General features: G+C 42.7%; 1 protein-coding gene across 1 annotated transcript in view; it reads left to right on the top strand.

Moving 5' to 3' along the window:
* The window catches only part of PCP4 (Purkinje cell protein 4), a 54310-nt gene that overhangs the window by 7842 nt on the left and 24908 nt on the right, over nt 1–21560 (top strand). The window contains exon 3 of the mRNA XM_081030017.1: nt 19015–19066. Within this exon, the coding sequence (XP_080886143.1) occupies nt 19015–19066 (52 nt within the window). The remainder of the gene's footprint in view (nt 1–19014; nt 19067–21560) is intronic.

Here is a 21560-nt window from a genome sequence, read left to right on the forward strand (position 1 = left end):
TTATGACAGTTTGATAGATACGTTTGTACCTGGGTTGGCTTGAGATTATGCTTTTCCGGGTGTTACAATCCCAAACTATTGTGGAATGGCATGACGAAAGAAGTGTCATCTGTTACTGTGACACCACACCTATGCCTGGGCCAACATTCTAACCAAGTGACTATTTTCTTTTTGTACACTGCCTAAAAACAGGACCCCTTGACCATTTTCACTATTATTTGTCTTAACCAAATAAGAGAGTAAAAATATAATAAGAAAAAATGTTCTCCCTTTTCCCCCCAAGGTTTTCGTTTTAGTCAATACACTTTTCTGTCCATCACATGACTAAGTTCCAATATTTAAAAACAAATGAAGAAATTATACATGTTTTAAAATTTCAGAGTCTTACATACATAATTTCATTATTAAGTAATAGTCACTGTTTCATTAGGGGTTGTTAGACAAATATCGCTTTTTTTCTTGAGCCTATCAAATGGCTAATTGTGTCTAGGCTTTTCTTTTTCACATTTCCCCACACTTGTTTAATGTGCAGAGAAATCCCTGACATCATGAATTGATCCAATTGTGAGCCTGAGAGTAACCGTGCTGGAACATGCTGGGTACCAGTCCCTTTATCTCTGAGAGGTGAGAAGTCATCTGTAGACACTAGTGTGACACAAACCTGCCCACATCCAAGATGGGCGAGGGTGTTGGGCCTCCTTTTCAAAATCGTCTCTCTTTATCCATTTCAAAGGATTGTAGATGGAGCTAGCAACAAGCAAAAGTTCAAACCATTCTGTTATAGGAACATCTTCTCCCCACACAGTTCAAGGTGATGTGACATGATTCTGTCCTCTCCTTAGTGAGACCATCACTACCCTGTCTCCGTCTTTGACTTTCCCACAGTTAGCTGTCATTGTTCTAACAATACTTATCAACGAGTGTTTAAAAAGTGACATTCAGAGCTTAACTTTTGGGGAACTATCTCATCCACCGTCTCGCAGATCCATGACAGAGCAATGGAAAGGTGTCCACAATGGCCTTGTGTAGCAATCCTCTAGATAGAACTCTCCAAAGTACTTGGTAGTGTACCCTTTCAGGAAAAACTTTTGAGTATTTCTGCACAACAAATTTTTTAAAATTTATTTTAAAATAATGTGTAAGTGTTAGTGTGCTAATATGTTAAGTTAGTTATAAAACATACAAAAAGAAATATTTAAAAAAGAGATGTTTGAGCATGTATGCACACTCCGTTTTTTTAAAAATTAGTTTTAAATTATGCATAAGTGCTAATGTGCTAATATATTAAGCATAGCTTTGGAACATACAAAAAATATTAAAAAGAGAGAATGATGAGATAAACTGTAATTTTAGATATCTTGTTAATTATAATGGCTTTAATAACCCTTGCCAAAATTTCAAGGCCCAATATATACTTGTGAAAGTTAGTTGTTAAGGGAAAAGCTTGCAAATCTAGAACTCAAATAGTCTTGGTAACTACATTTCTTCTGAGCCTACGTTGATGACTGGTTTTTAAGCTCCTATTGGTTCTCAGGAAGACACTCTAACAGTTGAAGGGTGAGGTAGTACTTCCATCATTTCTTTTACTGGCAGTATCGTTTTCAGTTTGTGAAAATTTTATGCAGGGTTTTAAAAAATTTTATTTATTTTTTAAATTTTTTATCGTGATAAAAAACCCATACCATAAAATTTACCACTTACTCATTTTCAAATGTAAGATTCAGCAGTGTTAAGTGTATTTACATGATTGTGAACCAGATCTCTAGAACTTTTTCATCTTGTAAAAATGAAACTCTGTACCCATTGAACAACAGCTCCCCTTCTGTCTCTCCTTCTGTCCCCTGGTAACCACCATTCTACTTGGTATTTTTATGAATTTGATCACTCTAGTTACCTCATGTAAGTGGAATTATACAGTATTTGTCTTTTTTGTGATTGGCTTATTTCACTTCGCATAATGTCCTCAAAGTTCATCCATACTGTAGCGTGTGACCACGTGGGAGATTCATTTAGCTTAAGGTGGACTGCCCAATCTGTCAATCCTCTTAAGGCAGCACAAGGAACTGCAATGCAGTGCTTGGCAATCTTCTGAGAGAAGGCAAGAGTGAGGGCTTCCTGGATGATCCTCGGTCATGAGACTCTCACTTTTTCCTACCCACCAATTGACGATGTCAGTATCAACTCAATTAGCTGTTGGTAAACCCCAATTTCTTTCTTATTGATCTCAGATCCTAAGCAGATATAAACAGAAATTCTAAAGCTCTCTTTACCATGCACAGTTGTGAACACTAAGCAGCTTACGGCCCCAGAGGTGCCATTCGCACTGTTGCCTGTGTCAATGGCACCCCGTAAGGTGGTGCTGTGCACGCTTGTGCATTCGAACATGGTATCCCTGCCGCTCCCTGGGGTGCAGTCAGCGGCCTGAAGACCGTTGATCTAGAGAAAGACTGTTGTTTCTAGGGCCCTACTCAGAATGCAGAGAGGTAAAGGAGGTCACAGTTGTCATTTTATTCAAAGATATCATTTTAAAATAGGGAACCAAGTGCCCAAAGGCTAATCTTGTTCAAACTCACAGAGCTTCTTGAGGAAAAGCCATTCTAGGTTTCACTTACACATTTCCTATCCTATTAAATTTCTTATTTTCTGTCATATCCTGTATGCAACCCATATTTTTTTTCACTTGTCTCAATTCCATTTAAGACTTGGTCATGAAATATATTAAAAATAATACTGTCCTGAATTTTTTTTATTAGTCTCCAGTAAAAAAAGAACGATAGAAAGCTTGACAAAGTCATTCTTTCCTTTACCCGATCTTCTAGTTTATTTCTAGAGATTTAGGTTTCTACTCTGAGCCCCTCACGCTCCCATCCCAATCCCACATGGGGACAATGGTGAATGTCAGTAGTACGGCTACTGGGAACACGCTAATGAAGGTCCCTGTTGACAAAGTTCTCTTCCTCCTTGCTTGGCAGAGTTTCCTTGACTTTGGGTTTACACCCGTCACCTTCATCTTCATTCCTTGTCTAATCCTCTGTGGCTCAGTTTGAATAAGAAAGAGCATTCTGAACCCCCCAAATAAAACTCTTAGAAAACAATTGCTCTGGGGATGATGGCCCTTTCTATTGTCAAAACCATTATGGCTATAATCGGTAATCCCTTATTTTGTCAGTCATGTTTCTTTCTGCCTTCTAGATTATGAAACTTTAAAAGACAGGGACTAAGTCTTCTACACCTTTTCACGTCCCCAGCACATACCGTTGAACTCACATTGACAGAGAAACTATTATGTGTTGGATATTGTTCTGGTGAATGAATGAATAAGACATTACCCCTCAAAGACCTCATAGGGTAGCAGGAAACACAGAATTATGTAAAACTAACTGGGCTACAGGGTCCATACAGAGGACAGCTCCATTCATGGTGTATTCATGTCAATGTCATTCGGCAGGCCTGGGAAAGGGAAGAAGGAAGTATTTAGGGAAATCTTCCCGGTAGAGTCCATGCTTACAAAATGAGGGGTTCAGTACATATTAATTGAAGAATAACAACCATAGATAATGGTTAGTCTTAAAAGCCATAAATTTTAGAGTACCACGAGGGTTTAGCAATCCTTAAGTCCAATGAATGGATATATGTCTATTATGACACCATAGTTGATTTCTAACTCCTGCCTAGTGATCTAAATTGCTTTAAACATGTAGAACATTTCCCATGCTCATCAATGGATATTTGGGTTCTACTGACTTCTTTATTTAAAAGGGTTAAAGGAAAAAAAAGCTATTCAGTACATCGGAAGCAGATTACATGAGGACAGTCAATAAGATTTTTGGAATTGTGCATATTGTTGTATCTTGGAAATTCCATGTTCTAATTGTGAGAAATGCCTAAATGAATTTAGATGTGCCTATAATCTACCTTCTGTGTGAGTATTAGTGTTTGTCTATGGTGGGATATCATTGTACGCTTTGTAGCTCAGAGCCCCTGGTGGCTTCTTAACCATTATTATTATTTCTTTCTCCTTGGAGCTTGTTCAAAGCATGGGCTCATCCTATATTATGGTTCTGTTATCACATATGCATAAGTCCTGTCAAAATATCAAGATAATACAGTGCCACATCGCAAATATTATTTCTGGCAATGTTCTATACCTTAGAAATGTGGGCTATTTTACTTCTACTTGAAGATAACGTCTTAAAATAGATGTAGCAATTTGTCAAGTACTTCCACCAAATACCTTCTGCAAATTCACTGTCATTTTTTTTATCTAGATTTACTCTTTCCCATCTTCAAAGCAGATTTGTTTCATTTTTGGGGCACTATTTTGTGAATTTCCCTGTCATCATTTTTTTGCTGAGTTCTTACAGAGAGCCAGATTTGGCTGAAATTCAGGTGAGAGCTCCCCCACAGTTGAATTTTGGATGAGGATTTTGAATTCATGCATGACAAAAATATAAATGCAGAGTAATGTAACTTTAGAGTTACAAGCAGTGCCCTCAGGGGACCCTGCTCTCACTTATCTGTCCCTTTAGTACTGTGACAAGGAAGCGGGACATAAACTGAAGCATCAAGCAGATCTCAGAAATGAAGCAATTTAAAAGCAAGCAACTGTTCTGTAATCCTTCACTCCATCCACCTCTGCAACAAACCTCTTCTGAGGCAATAGTAGCTCAGACAGGTCTGGGAAGTCTAAGTGAGCCATGATTGGGCAGTGGGTACAGGATCAATGAAACAATTGGTGAGGCCCAGTGAAAAACAGGAGTGTTGGGGTCCATGGTAAACATTAAGAATTTCAAGACGGTGATGACAGAGCATTACACCAAGCCCGGGGCCTTTCTAAGCCAGAGACCCGGTGTGATCGCAGAAGTTACGTGGCCTTGAGGCTGGTCTTCCTTTGGAATACCTGGGGAAGGGCAGGCGTTGTCTGATTGCTTTTTAGTGGGAAAAAAAAAAAAGATATATGTATTATATAAAGAGAGCTGATGAAACATAATTCCATTATACCTTTGCAATGTCTGGAGCTTTTGATGTATTTTTTCCCTCCCAAAGAGGAGGCTTTCGGAACCGGCCACGCCTGAACATGGAGGCAGGCAGTTTGAGGGTCTTTCCCCCCAGTCAGATGGAGCTTTCAGGCTGGCTCTGCAGAAGCCCACTGAGCTGCATGCTTGAACAAGAAGCCGGTGATGCCAGCTAACCCTCTGTGAAGATGGAGTCATACAATTGATTCAAAAACACTTGGAAAGTATATCTCTTTTAGAGACCACATAAATGCTAAACTATGAGCCCCATATGAAAACAATCCCCCAGTTCTGATCCCAAACGTCTTTACTGAGTGTTGGTTGTTTAATCCAGATGAACATTTCCGTGGCCTGCTTTGTACTGAGAGCTTTCTCACAGGGAAGTCTTCTGTTGCCACCTTCTCTCTTTGAGTGTGCGATGTCAGGGGACTCTGAGGGCAGATGTGTCAGGCTTGTTCTATTAAAGAAACTTGTGTGCTAGGGAAGCAAAGAGTTCTTGTTGTAGCAAGTGCCAACACGTGCAGATCGGAAGCGCTTGGTGTGAGCTTCGGCCATTTGCAACAGCCCCGTCCCCAGAAGGCGTCCTTTCACTAAATTATGACAGGAGTTGTTTTCTAGCAAATTATGTTGTTCTGGATTTAGGAGGGATTTGAAAATAAAATGTGGAGCAAATATCCATCATGAAGGAGGCACAGCTGTGAGACTGAGTTGGTAGGTGGTGTGGTGGTGGTGGTGGGGTGTGTGCATTTTGTTTTAAGGGGGAGATTGCTAGAATTTTCACCTGCCCAGGGAGCCGCTGATCAGATGGTCCATATAGCCTTTATCCATCTTCTAATCTGTGTGTTAATTCGCTTCTTGAGCTGTGACAGCTGATTTAGGACAATGCATTCCCCTTTCTTCCCAAAGTATACAACCTCAGAGTTCTCCCAGGTCCTGAAGCTATTTTTGTTTGAGTTGAGTGGGGGAAAAAAACCTGGCTGCTTCTTTATTACCAAAAAAGAAAGTCTCTAGCTTCTGAAGCCTCGGAATACGCCTTCTCGGAGAAGCACTTTGGGAAACACCCGGGGCCAAGTCAACACCTGCGCTTCATCACAAGAAGTCACTGCGTGAGGACCGATCTTTCACCGTCATAGGGAGAGTGTAAGGACAGGAGTCCACGAAGCTAGTTAAATGTGGGAAAAATAAATCAGGACCCTGGGGCAGAGGGGGTTACCAAGCCAGAGCTGCCTGCAATGCCCCGGGCCCTGTTCTTACAGGTGCAGGAAACACATCTGCAGATTTGGTGGCAGAGTGGGGTGAAGTGTGTCCACCCCAGCTTTTTGTCTGAAATGGTCCATGAATTTCCACACACAGAGTCTTGTATGATGTCATGGATTTCCGCAATGAAGAGGCTCAGGAAGCATGCCGTCCACTCTGCCACCAGAGGGCCTGAGGCATAAAGTGTCTGTGCTGTTGGTGGCAGAGGGGGTCATCAAAGACAAGTCTATCCATCTTCCAAGCCAGTGGTTTTCGCTGTGGACAGGCAAGTGAGTGGACTCCCAAGCCAGTCTGCCCAGGTTCAAACTCTGCCCCCTCCCCTCAGCAGCTCTGTGTCCTTGGACTTGCTACTAAACCTCTCTGTGTCTCAAGTGTGGTGTTTATCCAGTTGGAATAGTTGTATCCACCTCATAGGCTGGTTGCTAAAGAAGGGATTCGTTTCTTGCTATTGAGAGAACACAGCTGTCTGCCTTTGCAGAGACAGTCTGGTGTCCAGGTGCAAAGACAGGAACACACCTTTACCAAACCTGGAATCATCATCATTCACGCAGCACTAAATGTGGACTTCGCTCAGCTCACGGTGGCTTTGGTTGTGTTTTTTCTTCTCCTGCACCCCGTTTTGTCCCCTTGGTCAGAAAGCTGAGGCATAGATTCTGACTGGCTGAACCATGTGCAGCCACATGGCTGTGGTGAGTGACCATCTCGAGTCCAGGATGGATGGCTGTGTAGAGGCTGGCAGGGCAAGATTCTCCTGGCCATGAGAACAGCTTCATTCTGTGGTCCTCGGCCATCATTTGGCTTTTGTTTGATTACACCCAGCACTGAATTTTATGAGCCGTTTTGGGGAATGGGTGGGGGAATGGAATGCTGGTGTTACTGCTGAAAGCAAAGCAAAGGTGTGTTTTTCTTTGTGGACGGTTTCTGTCATCTGGGGAAACCACGCATGGATTTTCTGATCTCGTGTCGGCTTCTTTGGCCTTTGAAATATAAAAGTTCCCCCCAAACCACATGATTTTAGAGAGGACAGGCAGGCTGGGTGTTTTCATGGTCACGTAGCATAGGTTTCATTTAATTCTGGAAAACTGGCCATGCCTTTGGTTTTTCCATTTACCATCTATGTAAGGCAGATTTATCCTTAAATGAGTTAGTTCCTAGGTACATCTCAGTGTCTGCCTTTACACTGATTTTTTGTTGACAGTTTTCACCTCCTTTCTTTCTCTTGGCATTTGGCTGGTCAGCCATATCTAGGGGATGGAGAGAGAAAGCTAATCTCTTCTGTCCTTTTTTGACCTGCTTGAATCTGGTACCTTTCGTGTACACTGTGAGAAATAATCAACGTTGGCTGTCTGTGTCTTTGTCTGAGAGCCTATGATTGTCTTCTGTTTAATCACAGCAGCTGTTCTAGAATGCATCTGGACTTTCCACCAAACAACCTTTATTCTGAGGCTAATCTAAGGAAGGACAAAAAAGAAAGTGAGGTGGACAGAGAAGCACTGCTTTGCATGCAGTTCAGATGTGGAAAGTGAATGATGACATCCACATTCATGGGTCAGTCTAGCACTTTACAGACGCTCGGGGCTTCCAAAGACAGCTGAAGGCAAGTGTGTTCAACTATAACTGGGATGAACGGAGGTAGCGGCATATTAATTCATCATCCTTCTATTCAACCTCAGACTTGTGAGAGTCTTGGGTTAGACAGGCACACATTGTACCAGGGCAGTGAAATTCTCCCAGCTCCCTTCCACATCGCTCCTTCGGTCATCATTCACCCTCCTCCTGCATCTTCTCTTTCTAGAAAAATATATAAGCTGTGATTTGCACCAAACACAAAAAATATATCCACGTCAGGATCAGAGGCCCAGGAAACTTTGACTGAAATTGGTAACTAACAGAGGCTGTTTATGAAAAAAATGATGGCAAATACTAGTACTCCTCTCTTTGGATTCTCATAGCAGCCATGCGAGATACATGTTTAACTAAATTTAAGTGAATCCTACATGAAGAAGAAACTGAGCAGATGAAGCAGCCACCATGCGAGGAGTCCCATCACATGTTCAGTGTCATTCGGCCCCATGTGACAGCCAGTCTTCTCCTGGTCTTCACACAGCTGAGCCCGATGGCCTTTCACTAGCAAGTCAAGACCGTGGAAAAGAAAGGGGCAGAACTCTTTTGAAATCTCTTTTGTCATTACTTTGCGGTCAGTTTCCTTTTAGGGACCTGATCCAGGCAACGTGACTGTTTTTAATCTCATTTAGTTCTCACAACCTGAGGAGGTAGGTGTATTGTTATCCTCATTTTACAGAAGCGGAAACTGAGGCTCAGAGATGTTAAGTGGCCTGCACAGGTCACACAACTGCTAAGGGACAGGGCTGGGTGACCCTGGACAGTCTGATTCCAGGACACTCTTCACTTTCTTTTCTTTTCTGGATCAGTTTAATTAAGGTATAATTTATACATAGTAACAGTTACCTTTTTCAGTTTTATAGTCGATGAGTGTAGACGCATTTGAGGTCTCACAGTTGAGCTGTGGACTGTTCTACCACCCCCATAAGTTATTTTCTGTCTCTTTAGAGTCAGTCTCCTTCTCGCCACCCAGAATCTACATCCTTTGCCACCTCACTCTAAATAAAACTTAAGCCCCATCGTTATGTGAGGTATTTACACTGTCTTGACAATAGGACGATCACAAAGGCTTTCAAATAAATTAAATCGTAAATGGCGACAATTTCTGAAACGTGCTAACAGCTGAAGTATTAGAAGTGTAAGAAAATGACCAAGAGCGTGTTGGCAGTTCCAGCCACTCGTCCTCGTGAATCACTCTAAGGTCTCAGACAGCAGAGGGGGCATTTCAAGAGTAGGGATTGTTCTCTTCTGTACAGTAACCTTGGTGCCAGTCTTCAAATGGGTTTCTGTCCTGCTCTTTAAACTGACACTCCGTTTCGCCACCAGCTCACCCACGTCTGGGAGAGAAGGTTATGGCAAGGCTCCGAGGCGCCAGGAGCCACACAGCAAGCAGCCAGGAATGAGCCCCGGGGCCAGCAAGGTCCTTTCTGCAATGCTTCGCTCTGCCCCACGTGGACTGTTAACAAGGATTGTCTCCAACTGGTTGGATGACACGCGGTTTTGTGCTTCCCCCCGGTGTACTTATTTTCCCCCAATTTTCATAATGACCATATCCTCCGTTTATAAGTAGAAAACAGTGTTATTTAAAAAGAAAATTGGCACAAAGAAGGTTCTTTTTGAAGAGTAGAAAATACTAATTTAAAAAATATGGCTGTAGGAGAAAGTATAAATTGAATCTCAAGAGGACAAAACATGAATCCCTAAAAAGGTGGGTCCTTTCGTAAATGGTCTCCCAATACTGCAACGGTGCTAATGATTTCTACAACCCTAAAGGTCAGGATAAAAATGCGGGGAGCAGAATATAGATAGCATCTGAAGCAGAATTCCAGCCTTTGGGACTTTCGATGGTGAGAGTCAGCCGGTAGGAAGAGTTAGGAAGGTTAAGGCTTGTCATTGAAGCCATCATTTTTTTTTTTTAAACCAACTTTTTAAAAACCCTTCCTACTGAAGCTCTCTTTTGACATCAGTTTCTACACCTTAGGGATTAAATTAGTGGAGTTTTTAATGCTCAATTTTCGGAATGTTACCAGGAGAATTATAGATGATTTAAAAATAGGAGAAGCAAGAAATTAAATCTATTCTGTCCTTATCACAAAATGTTGGCATAAATGTCTCCTCTTCAGAAAAATTCGGGGACTCTGATTTGGAAGAGGCCTTTATCGCCATGCTTTGATGTTCCCAAGAAGCCACCAGCTTGGTCACAGGGACCCAAGCAATCATCAGCGACCTGCTGGCTGACCCAGCTGTTTATCCCTTTTCACTGTGCAATCACGTGGTTTCACTCTTCTGTTTATTTAAAGGCTGATATTTCATCTAAGAGACTCGTGATCCTTCGTCAATAAAACATTAAATATAAAACCATAGAAACACACATTCTTGTTTCTTTATAAACACGGTGATCCAAGGAAAGCACGGAACAAAAACTTGGAAGGATGGAAAGAGATCTTTGGAGACAGGTCTCTGTCATGTTGCCTCTCCTGTGCAAGGTATTAATTTTTCAAAGAATTTGCAACATCTGAACCAGTCTACACCAAAGACACGCAGCTTTGTGTTTTTCCTCTTATTTATGAGCCATTGGAGGCACTGCTTGGCATGAAGCTTCCATTTCAGGGGTGCTAGAAACACTGAAACCATCAAAAATGTGAATGTCAGGATGCAGCAGCCCGACAGGAAGACAGCACCATGGAGGAAAATTACTTAAGAAAAAATGCATCACCAGGGGATAGGTGGCATTAAGTAGCACTTGCTAACAAGAGCTTCTAAGCCACCGTGGGCATGAGATAGATTTTTCTCTCTTTCTTTGCGAAATCTTTGCAACCCACAGAGATCAGAGTTTGGGAACAGAAGGCAAAATGCTAGAAAGCACCATGAAACAAGTCCTTCCTTAAAACAAGTCCTTCCCCTTCTCTTGGCACGGAGATGCCATCCACTCGATGCCACGCAATAATGCCTTTTCTGGAAAACACTGTGATGAATGGATAGGTGGGAGAACGCACCTACTAGGTGCTAGGTCTTTATATGTGGCCAGTAGGAGCCAGAGGTTATGATCTGTTCTCAGAGGGAGGGAACAGAGACTCCGATGGGAATTTCCCTAGCGATCACAACTGGAGAGGGCTATGCCACCCACATTCCTTTCTCAAGGTGAGGCAGACCCCTTGACCCTCACCCACGCCAGTGTGAGTTGGGGCCCCTCGCCCATGGCCCTGACCTTAGCCCTCTTGGGTCAGGCTCTTCCCCAAAGTATTGACATGACTGATTTAGTCTCTGTCTGTCCCTTGTGAGCCAGTCAGAGAACATGCCCTTCTCCTGGGGACCCTCGGAGCCCAGCCCAGTGCCTGGCTCATGGAAAAGTTAGTCCAGGCATGAGAAACGCCCCCCACCACACACACCCCTGCTTTGAGTCAGGGCCTCTGACAATGAATCCGTGAACTTCACTGCCAATGGTTTTGCACATTGGTGAGTGTACTTAATTTTGACAATCTGTTTTTCTTTTCTTTTTTTTTTAATTTAAATTTATTTATTGGGGTGACAATTGTTAATGAAATTACATAATTTCAGGTGTACAAGTCTGTATTACATCAACTATAAATCCCATTGTGTGTTCACCACCCAGAGTCAGTTCTCCTTCCATCACCATATATTTGATCCCCCTTACCCTCATCACCCACCCCCCACCCCCTTACCCTCTGGTAACCACTAAACTATTGTCTGTGTCTATGAGTTTTTGTTTCTCATTTGTTTGTCTTGTTTTTGGTTTATATAGCACATATCAGTGAAATCATAGGGTTCTCTGCTTTTTCTGTCTGACTTATTTCACTTAGCATTATACTCTCAAGATCCATCCATGTTGTCACAAATGTTCCTATATCATCTTTCCTTAACGCCGAATAGTATTCCATTGTGTGACAATCTGTTTTCAAAAGAATCTTTTATTTCTTAGGCTGGGAGAGACCAAAGTCCTCTAACTGAGCAGTTTGCCTTGTGCTGTAGTACTGACAAGCGGACCCTAGAACTATGCGGAGCCCATTCCACTTCTTCCCTGATGGCTTGATAATGGGCTGAAAAAAAATGCCTCTGTGAGCCAAAGGCTTCTGTGGGGTCCCTTTGTCCTTTGTCTCTTTGTGGGGTCTGGCTGCAGGATGGTTGTCATCTTTTCTCCAGTGTTGCCAAAGGAAGTGAGTGCATAGAGCTTCTTCCAATATTTGCTGGCAGAATGCGTGAGTCTCTTGGGGAGATCGGAGAAGAAAGGGTGGAGAGTAGGTGGGACCCTGGGAGTGACTTGGGGCCCTTACTGCTTCAAAAGGCTCTTTGTTCCCCAACCCTAAGGGGCTTTTGAATGGGTTCTTTCGAGTCAAGTGACATTTCATCAAATTAAATATCAAGCTAAGTTCTCGGCATGCATAGGTTTATCCAGTTACGTGCTATTGCTGTAGATTCAGAAAATAATCCTGGAATATCATCTGTACCCCAAATTTAACCTGCTGGAATTCATTTCACATTTCATTCTCTTCAAACTTCTGGAATAAAAAAATAAATATCCTTTAATGGGAACTCGTGTTTCACCCTAAGGATGAAATAATACCTACTGGCTGATTTTCCAAGTAGACATAATCTGAGTATGTATTAATAAGAAGCAAGTTTTGGTAATTTAGTTTCACGATGACATATGACTGGCGTGCCCAATGTTATGCGTAGCAATGGCAAAATATGAAAGATGGGACCCTTCATTACTGTATTCTAGAGATCGTGTAATAAAAACTCTCAGAGTGACAGTACAAATTCATAGCCTACAGTCATGGCCCATGAGAGAGCTGCAAACGAAAAGGTTTCGAAGACTGTATTAGAATAATTTTTGAAAGCCTTGAAATCACTTGGCTTCTTGAATCTTTTACTTATTCTACTTGGCTCTTTTACCTGCATGTGTCCAGTACCTGGTGCAGCCACACAGGAGCTGAGGCAAAAGGAAATATCACTAATACTGATGGATCCTGTCTTTGTGTCCAATGCAGATATTTGTTGCTTGGGATGTTTTGCAGTACTTATTTTCTAAAATATTGCATTAAACTAGTATCATTTTCCAGCTTTATTGACAAATAAAATTGTAACATTCGTAAAGTACACACCATGATGGTTTGATAGAAATACATTGTGAAAGATTCTTTAAGTTCCGCTCTCTTAGCAAATTTCAATTCTACAACACATGTTATCAGCTATAATTCTACATTAGATCCTCTGACCTTATTCATCTTCTAAATGAAAGCTTGTTACCTTTTCCCATCCTCTCCCTATGCCCCCCATCCCTCATCCCTGACCTCTATTCTACTCTGTTTAAACAGATTCTACATATAAGTGATCCCATGCAGCATTTGTCTCGATTCATGAGTTTCTTACCCTGTTATTTATGCCTTCCCCAGTGGTGACTACTCCAAGAAGCTTTTGTAATACGTTCCACTGGGAAGAAGAGTGAGTGGGCTAAGAAGTAGTCGAGGCAGTCATTTTGACAGGCAGCCTAGACTTTGCGATGAACACACTGGCAGGCTGTTTTTGCGTCTGTTGGTGATGGGCAGGATGGCTGCTCACTTTTTATTCACGCTGACACTGCTGAGACCGAAGGATTACTGATGTGCATACAGCCCCTACATGTAGCACGGAAGCAGTCAGACGTGCCTTAGTACCCACTCTCAGCTCAAAGTACAGGCAGAAATGGACCCAAAGCCGGTACCTTACCAGAAAGTTGATGTGGCCTGTTCCACTGGTAGGGTATCTTCTGGAAAAGGATTGTCCATGATTTTGCAACATGGTTGAAAAGAGTGAGCCAACCAAATTCATGTGTTGAGTCAGACACCTCTCGTGTGTAACTCCAGACCTATCAGCGAGGACCTTTGTGGGTGGCCAGCTTGGCGTGGGCTCCACAGATTTCAGGCAAGTGTGAAGTAACAGCATGTCACCTCCTGCCCACGCCCTGTGCTGGGACTTGCTCCATGTCCCCAGGCAGATGCCAGGTGCAAGACTGAGCCCAGCTAGAAGCATTAGGAAGTAATGCTCTGCGACACATGGCTTGGACCAGAAAGAGGCAGGAGCTGGTGGGTAACTCGTTTGCCTTCTCCCCACAGGGCCCTGTCCTCAGACGCAGATGGCACAGCCTCGGAGGGCACAGGATCAGCATCTGGCCACAGCTGGCAGTGCCAGCTGGGCGATGCTTCCCTGCATCGGCTCTCTCTCCCCTCTTCTCATCCTTCCTCCCTCCTCCCTAGCCCCCGCCCCCCTCCTCATTTGTAGCACAAACAGCATTTGTCTCAGGCTCTGCTTTCTGGGAAAGCAGATTAAGATATATACTTTGTTATTTTCCTGTAGCCCTTGCTGCAACAGGACAGTCAGGAAAAACTATTTCAAAAATTATGCCTTTTAATACTACTCCTGCCTGTTTATAGACAATCAGTGCATACAAGAGAATCAGAAGGAACTATCACACACCTTCTTTATTTAGGCTTCTTTTAATTGCAGGTTTATTAAATTCTGAAATGCTGTCTCGTTCGTTAACACCACAAGGAAGGACTTGAGATGTGAGCTGCTTGGTGTGTGTCTAAGGGTTGAGGACCCCTGGGTGTCCCCTTCTGGCAGTGGTTCTGTCTCATTCCCCAGGTTTCCTGACAGCCACTCAACACATTCCACAGCACATGTGCAAGCCCCAGCCTGTGCCGGAGAAGAAAGTCACTTTAATGCTGTAATTTCAACTTCTTGCCTTGAGTCCTTAGACGAGTATTGAGCATTTCCTGACTGTAAAATGGGGACAATATAGAAAGACGTAGTTCTGAGGAAAAGGTATGTGTTCTGGCTAGCCGAGGAGTTTTCTTATTTGTGATCATGAAGGTAAATTGAATGGAAGAACTCCCTCATGCAGGACCCTCTGTCCCTTAAATGACGACAGGGACACTGTCTGGATATGTTTGGAGAGGGAATGCCCATGTGCCCGAGGAGGATGGGCACAGAGCTGGCTCGAGCAGCAGGGTCTCTGATTTCAGATGGCCGCAGAACCAAGGAACTGTTAACCTCCTGACATTTAGGAGAATATGGAGGAAGGTGCTGGATCTGGGGTGGGACCGGTGCTACAGAGCCTCCCAAACAGGAGTGTTTTATGAATGTGAAGTCAGTAGGGTGGGTGTGAGGCTGGAGTAGACCAGTAGAGGACCTGAATGAGAACATCTGTGCCAAGTGCCATGACAAGGGGCAGATAGCAGGAAACACAGCGAGATTCTCTTGAAAGCAGAATTATGAGAGCTCCTAGTTCTGGTTTTGCTGGTGTTCAAATCAATACTAGTTTTGTTTTTGTTTTGTTTTGCTTTTTTGTTTTTTTTTTGGCCACTACTTGCTCCCGCACCAAAGCAAAAAATAAGCAAAAGTCCATGTATATTAACCACGGATGTCCTTAGTGGCCATGACAACTCACACTCCAGATCAATCTGAAAACAATGAAGCAAATTTCTGCTGATAGGAAGGTATTGATTGTCACGTACAGGATGCTGTCAATTCAATTGTGCTTGGTTTTCTCTGTAACGTGGACAGTATATTCTACACATCTGCTTTCACCTGCTAATTGTTGCTGTGCATATTTGGTCAGACAGGATTTGTGCTGCTCTCTGCAGACCCTACTATGTGAGGTTGGACGGATATGTAAAGTGAATGATGCAATGGTGGTAGTCACGGTATCATTGGACCATTGCTGATGTTTCTAGAAAAGAACTTGGACCTCTAGAATCTCATATTGGGCCTTTCCATGGAGACAGTGCACCATGCCTTTTCCCTGTAACGCTTCATCTTGTTTATTAGTTCTGTTAGAGTCGATGATATTCTTGATGTATGGCCACTTCTGGTCAGCAGGCAACACAGGTTCTCAGGATGCTGAACTCATGGTTGGGGCCAATGGCTGGAGGAAGCTGGGTCTTTTCTCACTGGGGGGTGAGAGTGGGTGGGGAGAAAAGGCATCCTCCTCAGGGTGCTAACTTCTATGAAAAAGTGGTGGCAAAATGTAGCACTTTTTCCTACTGAACTTTGGAGAATGACATCCATCCATCCATCCATCCATCCATCCATCCATCCATCCATCCATCCATCCATCCATTTTAGCATAGTCTAGCTATGAATTCTTGTGTTATTTAAACTTAGAAACAAAACAAAACAAAACAACAAACAAACAAAACACCTCACAGCAATTCTACAATTGATCCCTGGACTTTTGGTTTGATTCTGCTTCTTTCTATAAATCATGTCCTCAGATCTCTCAGCCTGCATGTGCTAATGAAGCCACACTGACTTTTACACAGGAATCTCCCTGCCTCATTGCTCCCCACCTGCTGAGGGAGGCCCTCGGGGCGTTCCTGGGAGACGCTCAGGCTCAGTGGTTCAAAGGCAGGACTCGGGAGCCAGCATCTCTGGGTTGGAGTTATGTCTCTGCCACTTTCCAGCTGCATGACCTTCACCACGTTCTTGTCTGTGCCTTAGCCTGCAATCTGATGAGGACGGGGATGGGGTCTACCTCATCAGGGATGTTGTCAGAGTTGGTGTACTTGGAGCATGTCTGGCCCTGGCATGTGTGGTCTTTGATCACCCCCAGAACCCAGCCTGACCTAGACTCTTCATTTACCAATTCAGGGAAATGTCAACCACCTCACCTGTTGATGAAACAATCATATGTGTTGAGCACTGTAGACCCAGGGAACAGGAAAACTCTTGGATAATTCTCCCGCTGCTCTCAGCCTTGCCTTAAAAATGTCACAAGGCCTCAAAGTCCTCTGAAAAGAGATGCCTTCAATGACGAGTTCTGTTTTTTTTTTTTTTTTTTGAGTTCTGTTTTTGTCAGGATCATTTTCTGATCTGAGACACCATCTCCTTGTGACATCTATCAGCTTCATTTTGCCTCCATCAGTTGAGACCTGACACAAAACCCTGTCTTAGAAATCCTGAAAAAATGACCCCTTTATCTCCCCCATGCACATTTCATGTTGGTTTTCCTGAGGTTTCTAAAAAGTGATTTTTTAAAATGAAATGAAGTATTCAAGACGTTTGAAAAGTGTCAATGTCTGAAGTATTTAAAGACAGTGGAACTAAGTGCGCATCTATTTTGTACTTGTATTCTATTTAATTTGACTTTATTAAACTAGAACATTGCCCTTCATCTTTTTGTGGAATTTGATGTTTTCAATGAGCCATCCTCTATGCATTTATGCAGAGAAGGGTGGAGGATTGAAACCCTGGAGTATTTCAGCTGCTGACAGCTGCTGCACCACCTGCTTGACCCTCTATGATGGTGGTCCAATTTCCACTGAGTGCAGGGAACGTACCAGCTTCGTGTTTGAAAAGAAGAGACATCAAAATAAGCACAGGCAAGAAGAAAGAGGCATTTTCACTTGTGAATCTATCATCTTTAAGAATTGAGTAATTTGGTTTAAATCAACATGGTGTATATTACAAAGTAAGTGCTTTAAGTAACGCTGCCATAATGTGGGGACCTAAATGGAGTTTGTTGAAGAACAACTGATGTTTGGCTAAGAACTGTAGACTTCTCCCTCCATGGGAACATGGGCAAGATCTACCATTCTGAGCATTTAAGAGGTTCCAACTTAATATGAAGAAAGGACCCATGTTTGTGTACACTTTCCAACTTGTCTACTTTCCTGCCACTTCCTGCTAGAGAACGATTGTTTTCCCCTCTTAGATCAGGGCAGAGCATCTCCCTGACCCCGGGTGGGTATTTGCATTTCACATTGACTGGGATTTAGTGTATGCACGTGTGTGGTGTGTGTGTGTGTGTGTGTGTGTGTGTGTGTGTGTGGTAGGGTTGGTAGCAAACGGGAGACCTGACTTCGTCTCTCTTGGGTTCTCATCTATCTGCACAAGGCAATAAGCATACACAGGGATGGTTAACTTTGTTAATGTCTTTATCATTCACCCTATTCATCATTCACTCTATTTATTTATACTAATCAGAACCTGAAAGCAAGATTTTCCTAATCAAGGATTGACCAAGGACCTGGGAATTTCTCACGACGACATTGAACTCTGATGGGAACTGATTATTATTTCTTTAATATTGTCTTTAGGTTGAAGTTCTCGACCCAAATGAAATTGTAAGGGCAGCTTTATCCCTCAGAGGGAGTCACCCACTGTGATTTTCTGCTTGCTCAGTGCTCTACCTCTCTTTCCAGAGTCCCATTCAGATCGTTATATAACAATGACAATTCCTGCAAGACGCTAGCCTATGGACAAGGAAGTCCAGTCTCCAGTCTTGACTGTGCCACCAATTAGCTGCATGACTTTGAACAAATCAGGCTCCCTACCTGGCTTAATTTTCTTCACCTGAAAGTTAGAGACTTTGCAGTCTCTTCAATCCTTCTGAACTTAAAGCATATTTTCTAATAATTACTAGAAAATTTGATTGACAAAATACTTCTCTCTCCATGGACTAGAACATCATATTATTTAACGACAGTAGCAGGATAAGCTTTGAGGAAACATGGTCATATGTGTACACAGGTAATGCATTTGACACAGCTCCCCAGACCTCACACCCAGAGAATCTTACTCAAAGATTTAAGTCTAACCATAAAATATTCATACTTCTGGTGAACCTGGTATAATGAAAATGCACAGGATAGGCATAAGCGATGACAGAAAAATATCTCATGATAGGAGAAACTCTGAGGAGCAACATAATATTTTTTTAGTTGGTTAAAATGTATTTAAAAATAAGACATTGGACATGGTGATTGGAATGAGACTATAGCAGTGGAATGGCCACCGTTGACAAAGGTGACAGTTGTCATCTTCTCACAGTTGGCACAAGCATCTGGCTGTTCCCCTCATGTTTTCAATGAGATTATGTTCCATCAACCATAGTCTCCCAGTGGGTGTCCCTTTTATGGATGAAGGAGGCAGTCTGTGCAACTTTAGTAGATCCTTTCTTGAGTTGATCCTTTCCTTGTCTCATGAGTACCTTGTTTTAACCATCTGAGTTAAAGTAGCATAGAACTTGATATAATATAAGAGATATTGGAAACAATAAAAGAGACAAAAATAATTCTGAATACGTCTGGTAACAACTTTCTTTTTTTTATGTTTTTAGCGACAAGGCGCTGGGGCAACCAATGGAAAAGACAAGACATCCGGCGAAAATGGTAAGATGACACGAGTAGTTCCATGACTTGCTTTTTTGGCACCTACCCCCTTGGGCACATCGCAGGTGTGGGTCATGCCTTCCACTGAAATCAGCTTACTCTACATGTCTGCACTGTGGCTTCGAGTGGAGGTTAGCAATTCTCAGTGAGTGCTGGGGTCTGGTTTTACAAAGAAAGCCGAGCTAGCTAAATGCAGTGTGATAAGAACTGTTTCCTCTCCAAAGGAAGACTCCCATTTTGGGCAACATGGTAATGACAATGCAAATATAGTTCTCTGTTTTCTTCATTAGGGTTGGTGACAAGCATTGGAGTTATTGTGAGGATAAAATAAGATCAAATGAGATGAGTGCTTTGAAAGCTGTGAAGTGCTTGGCTTTTTAAAGGAGGTTTTAAAATCTGCTTCAGCCATCCCTGTACACAGAGCGTAGTGCTGGTCCCAGGGCAGGTACGGGATCAATGACCAACAAATAAAAGGCGTAGTGGAGACTGAAGAAATTGTAGCCTGTGACTGCAGCCTCCACCTTGGCCTTAAGTTGTAGGAATGATCATATTTTATGGATGGGGAAACTGAGGCTGGGAGTGGAGGAGCTAGGATGTGACCAGGAATGGGAGGAATATGGTCTTAGAAGGAGACAGAGCCAGGTGTAAGCCCAGCTCCCCAATTTTAGTGGTTGTGATGGAGGATGACTTATAATAATGAAAAGTCCCGGTAAGTGCCCAGGACTGCAGTTAGCGTTCTGGGGAGGTTAGATTCTGGGTGCTCTTACTTTTTGTTATAAAGTGAATTATAAAGTGAACGGACTTTTTGTGTAAAACTAGTCCTGCCTCCAGCTGGACAGGATATATGCTGGTGCCTGTCCATCCAATTGTAGATGATGCCAATCTCCCACACCAGCAGCAAAAATTCCTTGGGGGCTTCAGAGCCACTTTGGATGCTCCGTCATGAGTTTGACCTAGGACCGGAGCAAGACCCAAGTACTAGAAAGTTCCTCTGTACTGTACTCATCTGCACCCTGCTGACTTACCCACCTATTTCAGGCCATCCTATTAGGTAGGGTCAGCATGGTGACCTCTGGGGTGAAAGGTCATCATATCAGTAAGTAGAGGGTTTGGTGCTCAAGAATATCCTGATCAGAGCTGGCAGGGAGGACAGGAAGGAAATAAATTCTTTTGCAAGCTTTTCATGAAGCCCAGGGCTCTTCTTGTCTCCTCTGTGTGAGCTGGAGAAGGAGGGACTGCCCCACAGGAACCTCCCAGTTTTCCTGCGGCATAGATCCATATCCGTCTTCATTGTGTTTGTTTCTGTTGAATCTCAGGACCTTAGAATCATGGGGTTGTATAGTCAAAAGCCTCCTTGAAGGTATGCTACTGCCTCAGTTCTCCAACTGCCTTTTGCTCTCACACCTCCTTCCCATTCTTAAAAATTCTTGAAGACCCCCAGAAACTTTGATTTATGTTGTTTATATCTATTGATGGTTCCCGTATTAGAAATTGAAGCAGAGATGCTAGAAAGATTTACTTGTGCACTCATTAAAAATACAGTGATAAACCTATGCTATGTTAGCGTACGTAACATTTAAAAATGAAAAGCAATTATATTTTCCAAAACAGGAAAGAATATTTAGTGAAAGAATAGCAACGTTTTACATTTTTGCCAATCTCTTTCATATCTGGCTTAGTAGAAGACTACGGCCACGGCTTGCAACCTGTTGTAATGTCACAGGCCAAGTAGCCTCTGGAAAATTCCACTGTGCATTAAGGAGAGAATGGGATTTTAAAAAGCAAAAAATGAAACAAAAACAACAAAAAAACAGTGCTATAAAAGTAATTTCGATCTTGAACGCTTCCTCAAAGGAGGGAGGCATCCTGGGGTTGCTTGTTCACACTGAGAACTGCTGCTCTAGCGTCACTTCCGTGTCACGTGTGGGCGGCCTGCAGTCTGAGCACAGTGGGGTCCTGTGCCCGACAGAGGTAGGTCCCTGTGTTCAATGCCTGGGCCACTCAGCTTTACCCTGTCGCCCTTGGAAGGACATCTATGTGCTCCGAGCTTCACACCAACGGGGATTATTACTTTCTGCCGTTCCAAGGCATGGAATTTCTTTCCGCACCAAATTAAGCCATTCTAGTGAAAACCGAGTGTGTCTTTTCTGGAGGTATAAAAATTAATTGAAAGGAAAAATTCAAGATGCTAGGAGGAAAGCCCTTCTTTATATAATTTGAGGTATTTAGGATGAGCGTTTATTTGATAGTTATAGAATATAAATTCAAATTATTATGCATATGAACATAACTGCTCATGTATGATGTACGTGAACTTTTATTATAATACTAAGTTGTGCTTTTGCCTCTAAAAATGAACAGACGAAATCAGTAACAACCTAACAAAAGTGGGGTAAAGACTTCTAGAGGTGGTCTAAAAGACATTTTTCTAAAAATCAAAGTTGCTTAATTTTTCATTCTTAAATTCATAATATGAGAAGAATATTTGTTTTAA

Source organism: Rhinolophus hipposideros, assembly GCF_964194185.1.
Source record: "Rhinolophus hipposideros genome assembly, chromosome: 2".
Classification (NCBI taxonomy): domain Eukaryota; kingdom Metazoa; phylum Chordata; class Mammalia; order Chiroptera; family Rhinolophidae; genus Rhinolophus; species Rhinolophus hipposideros.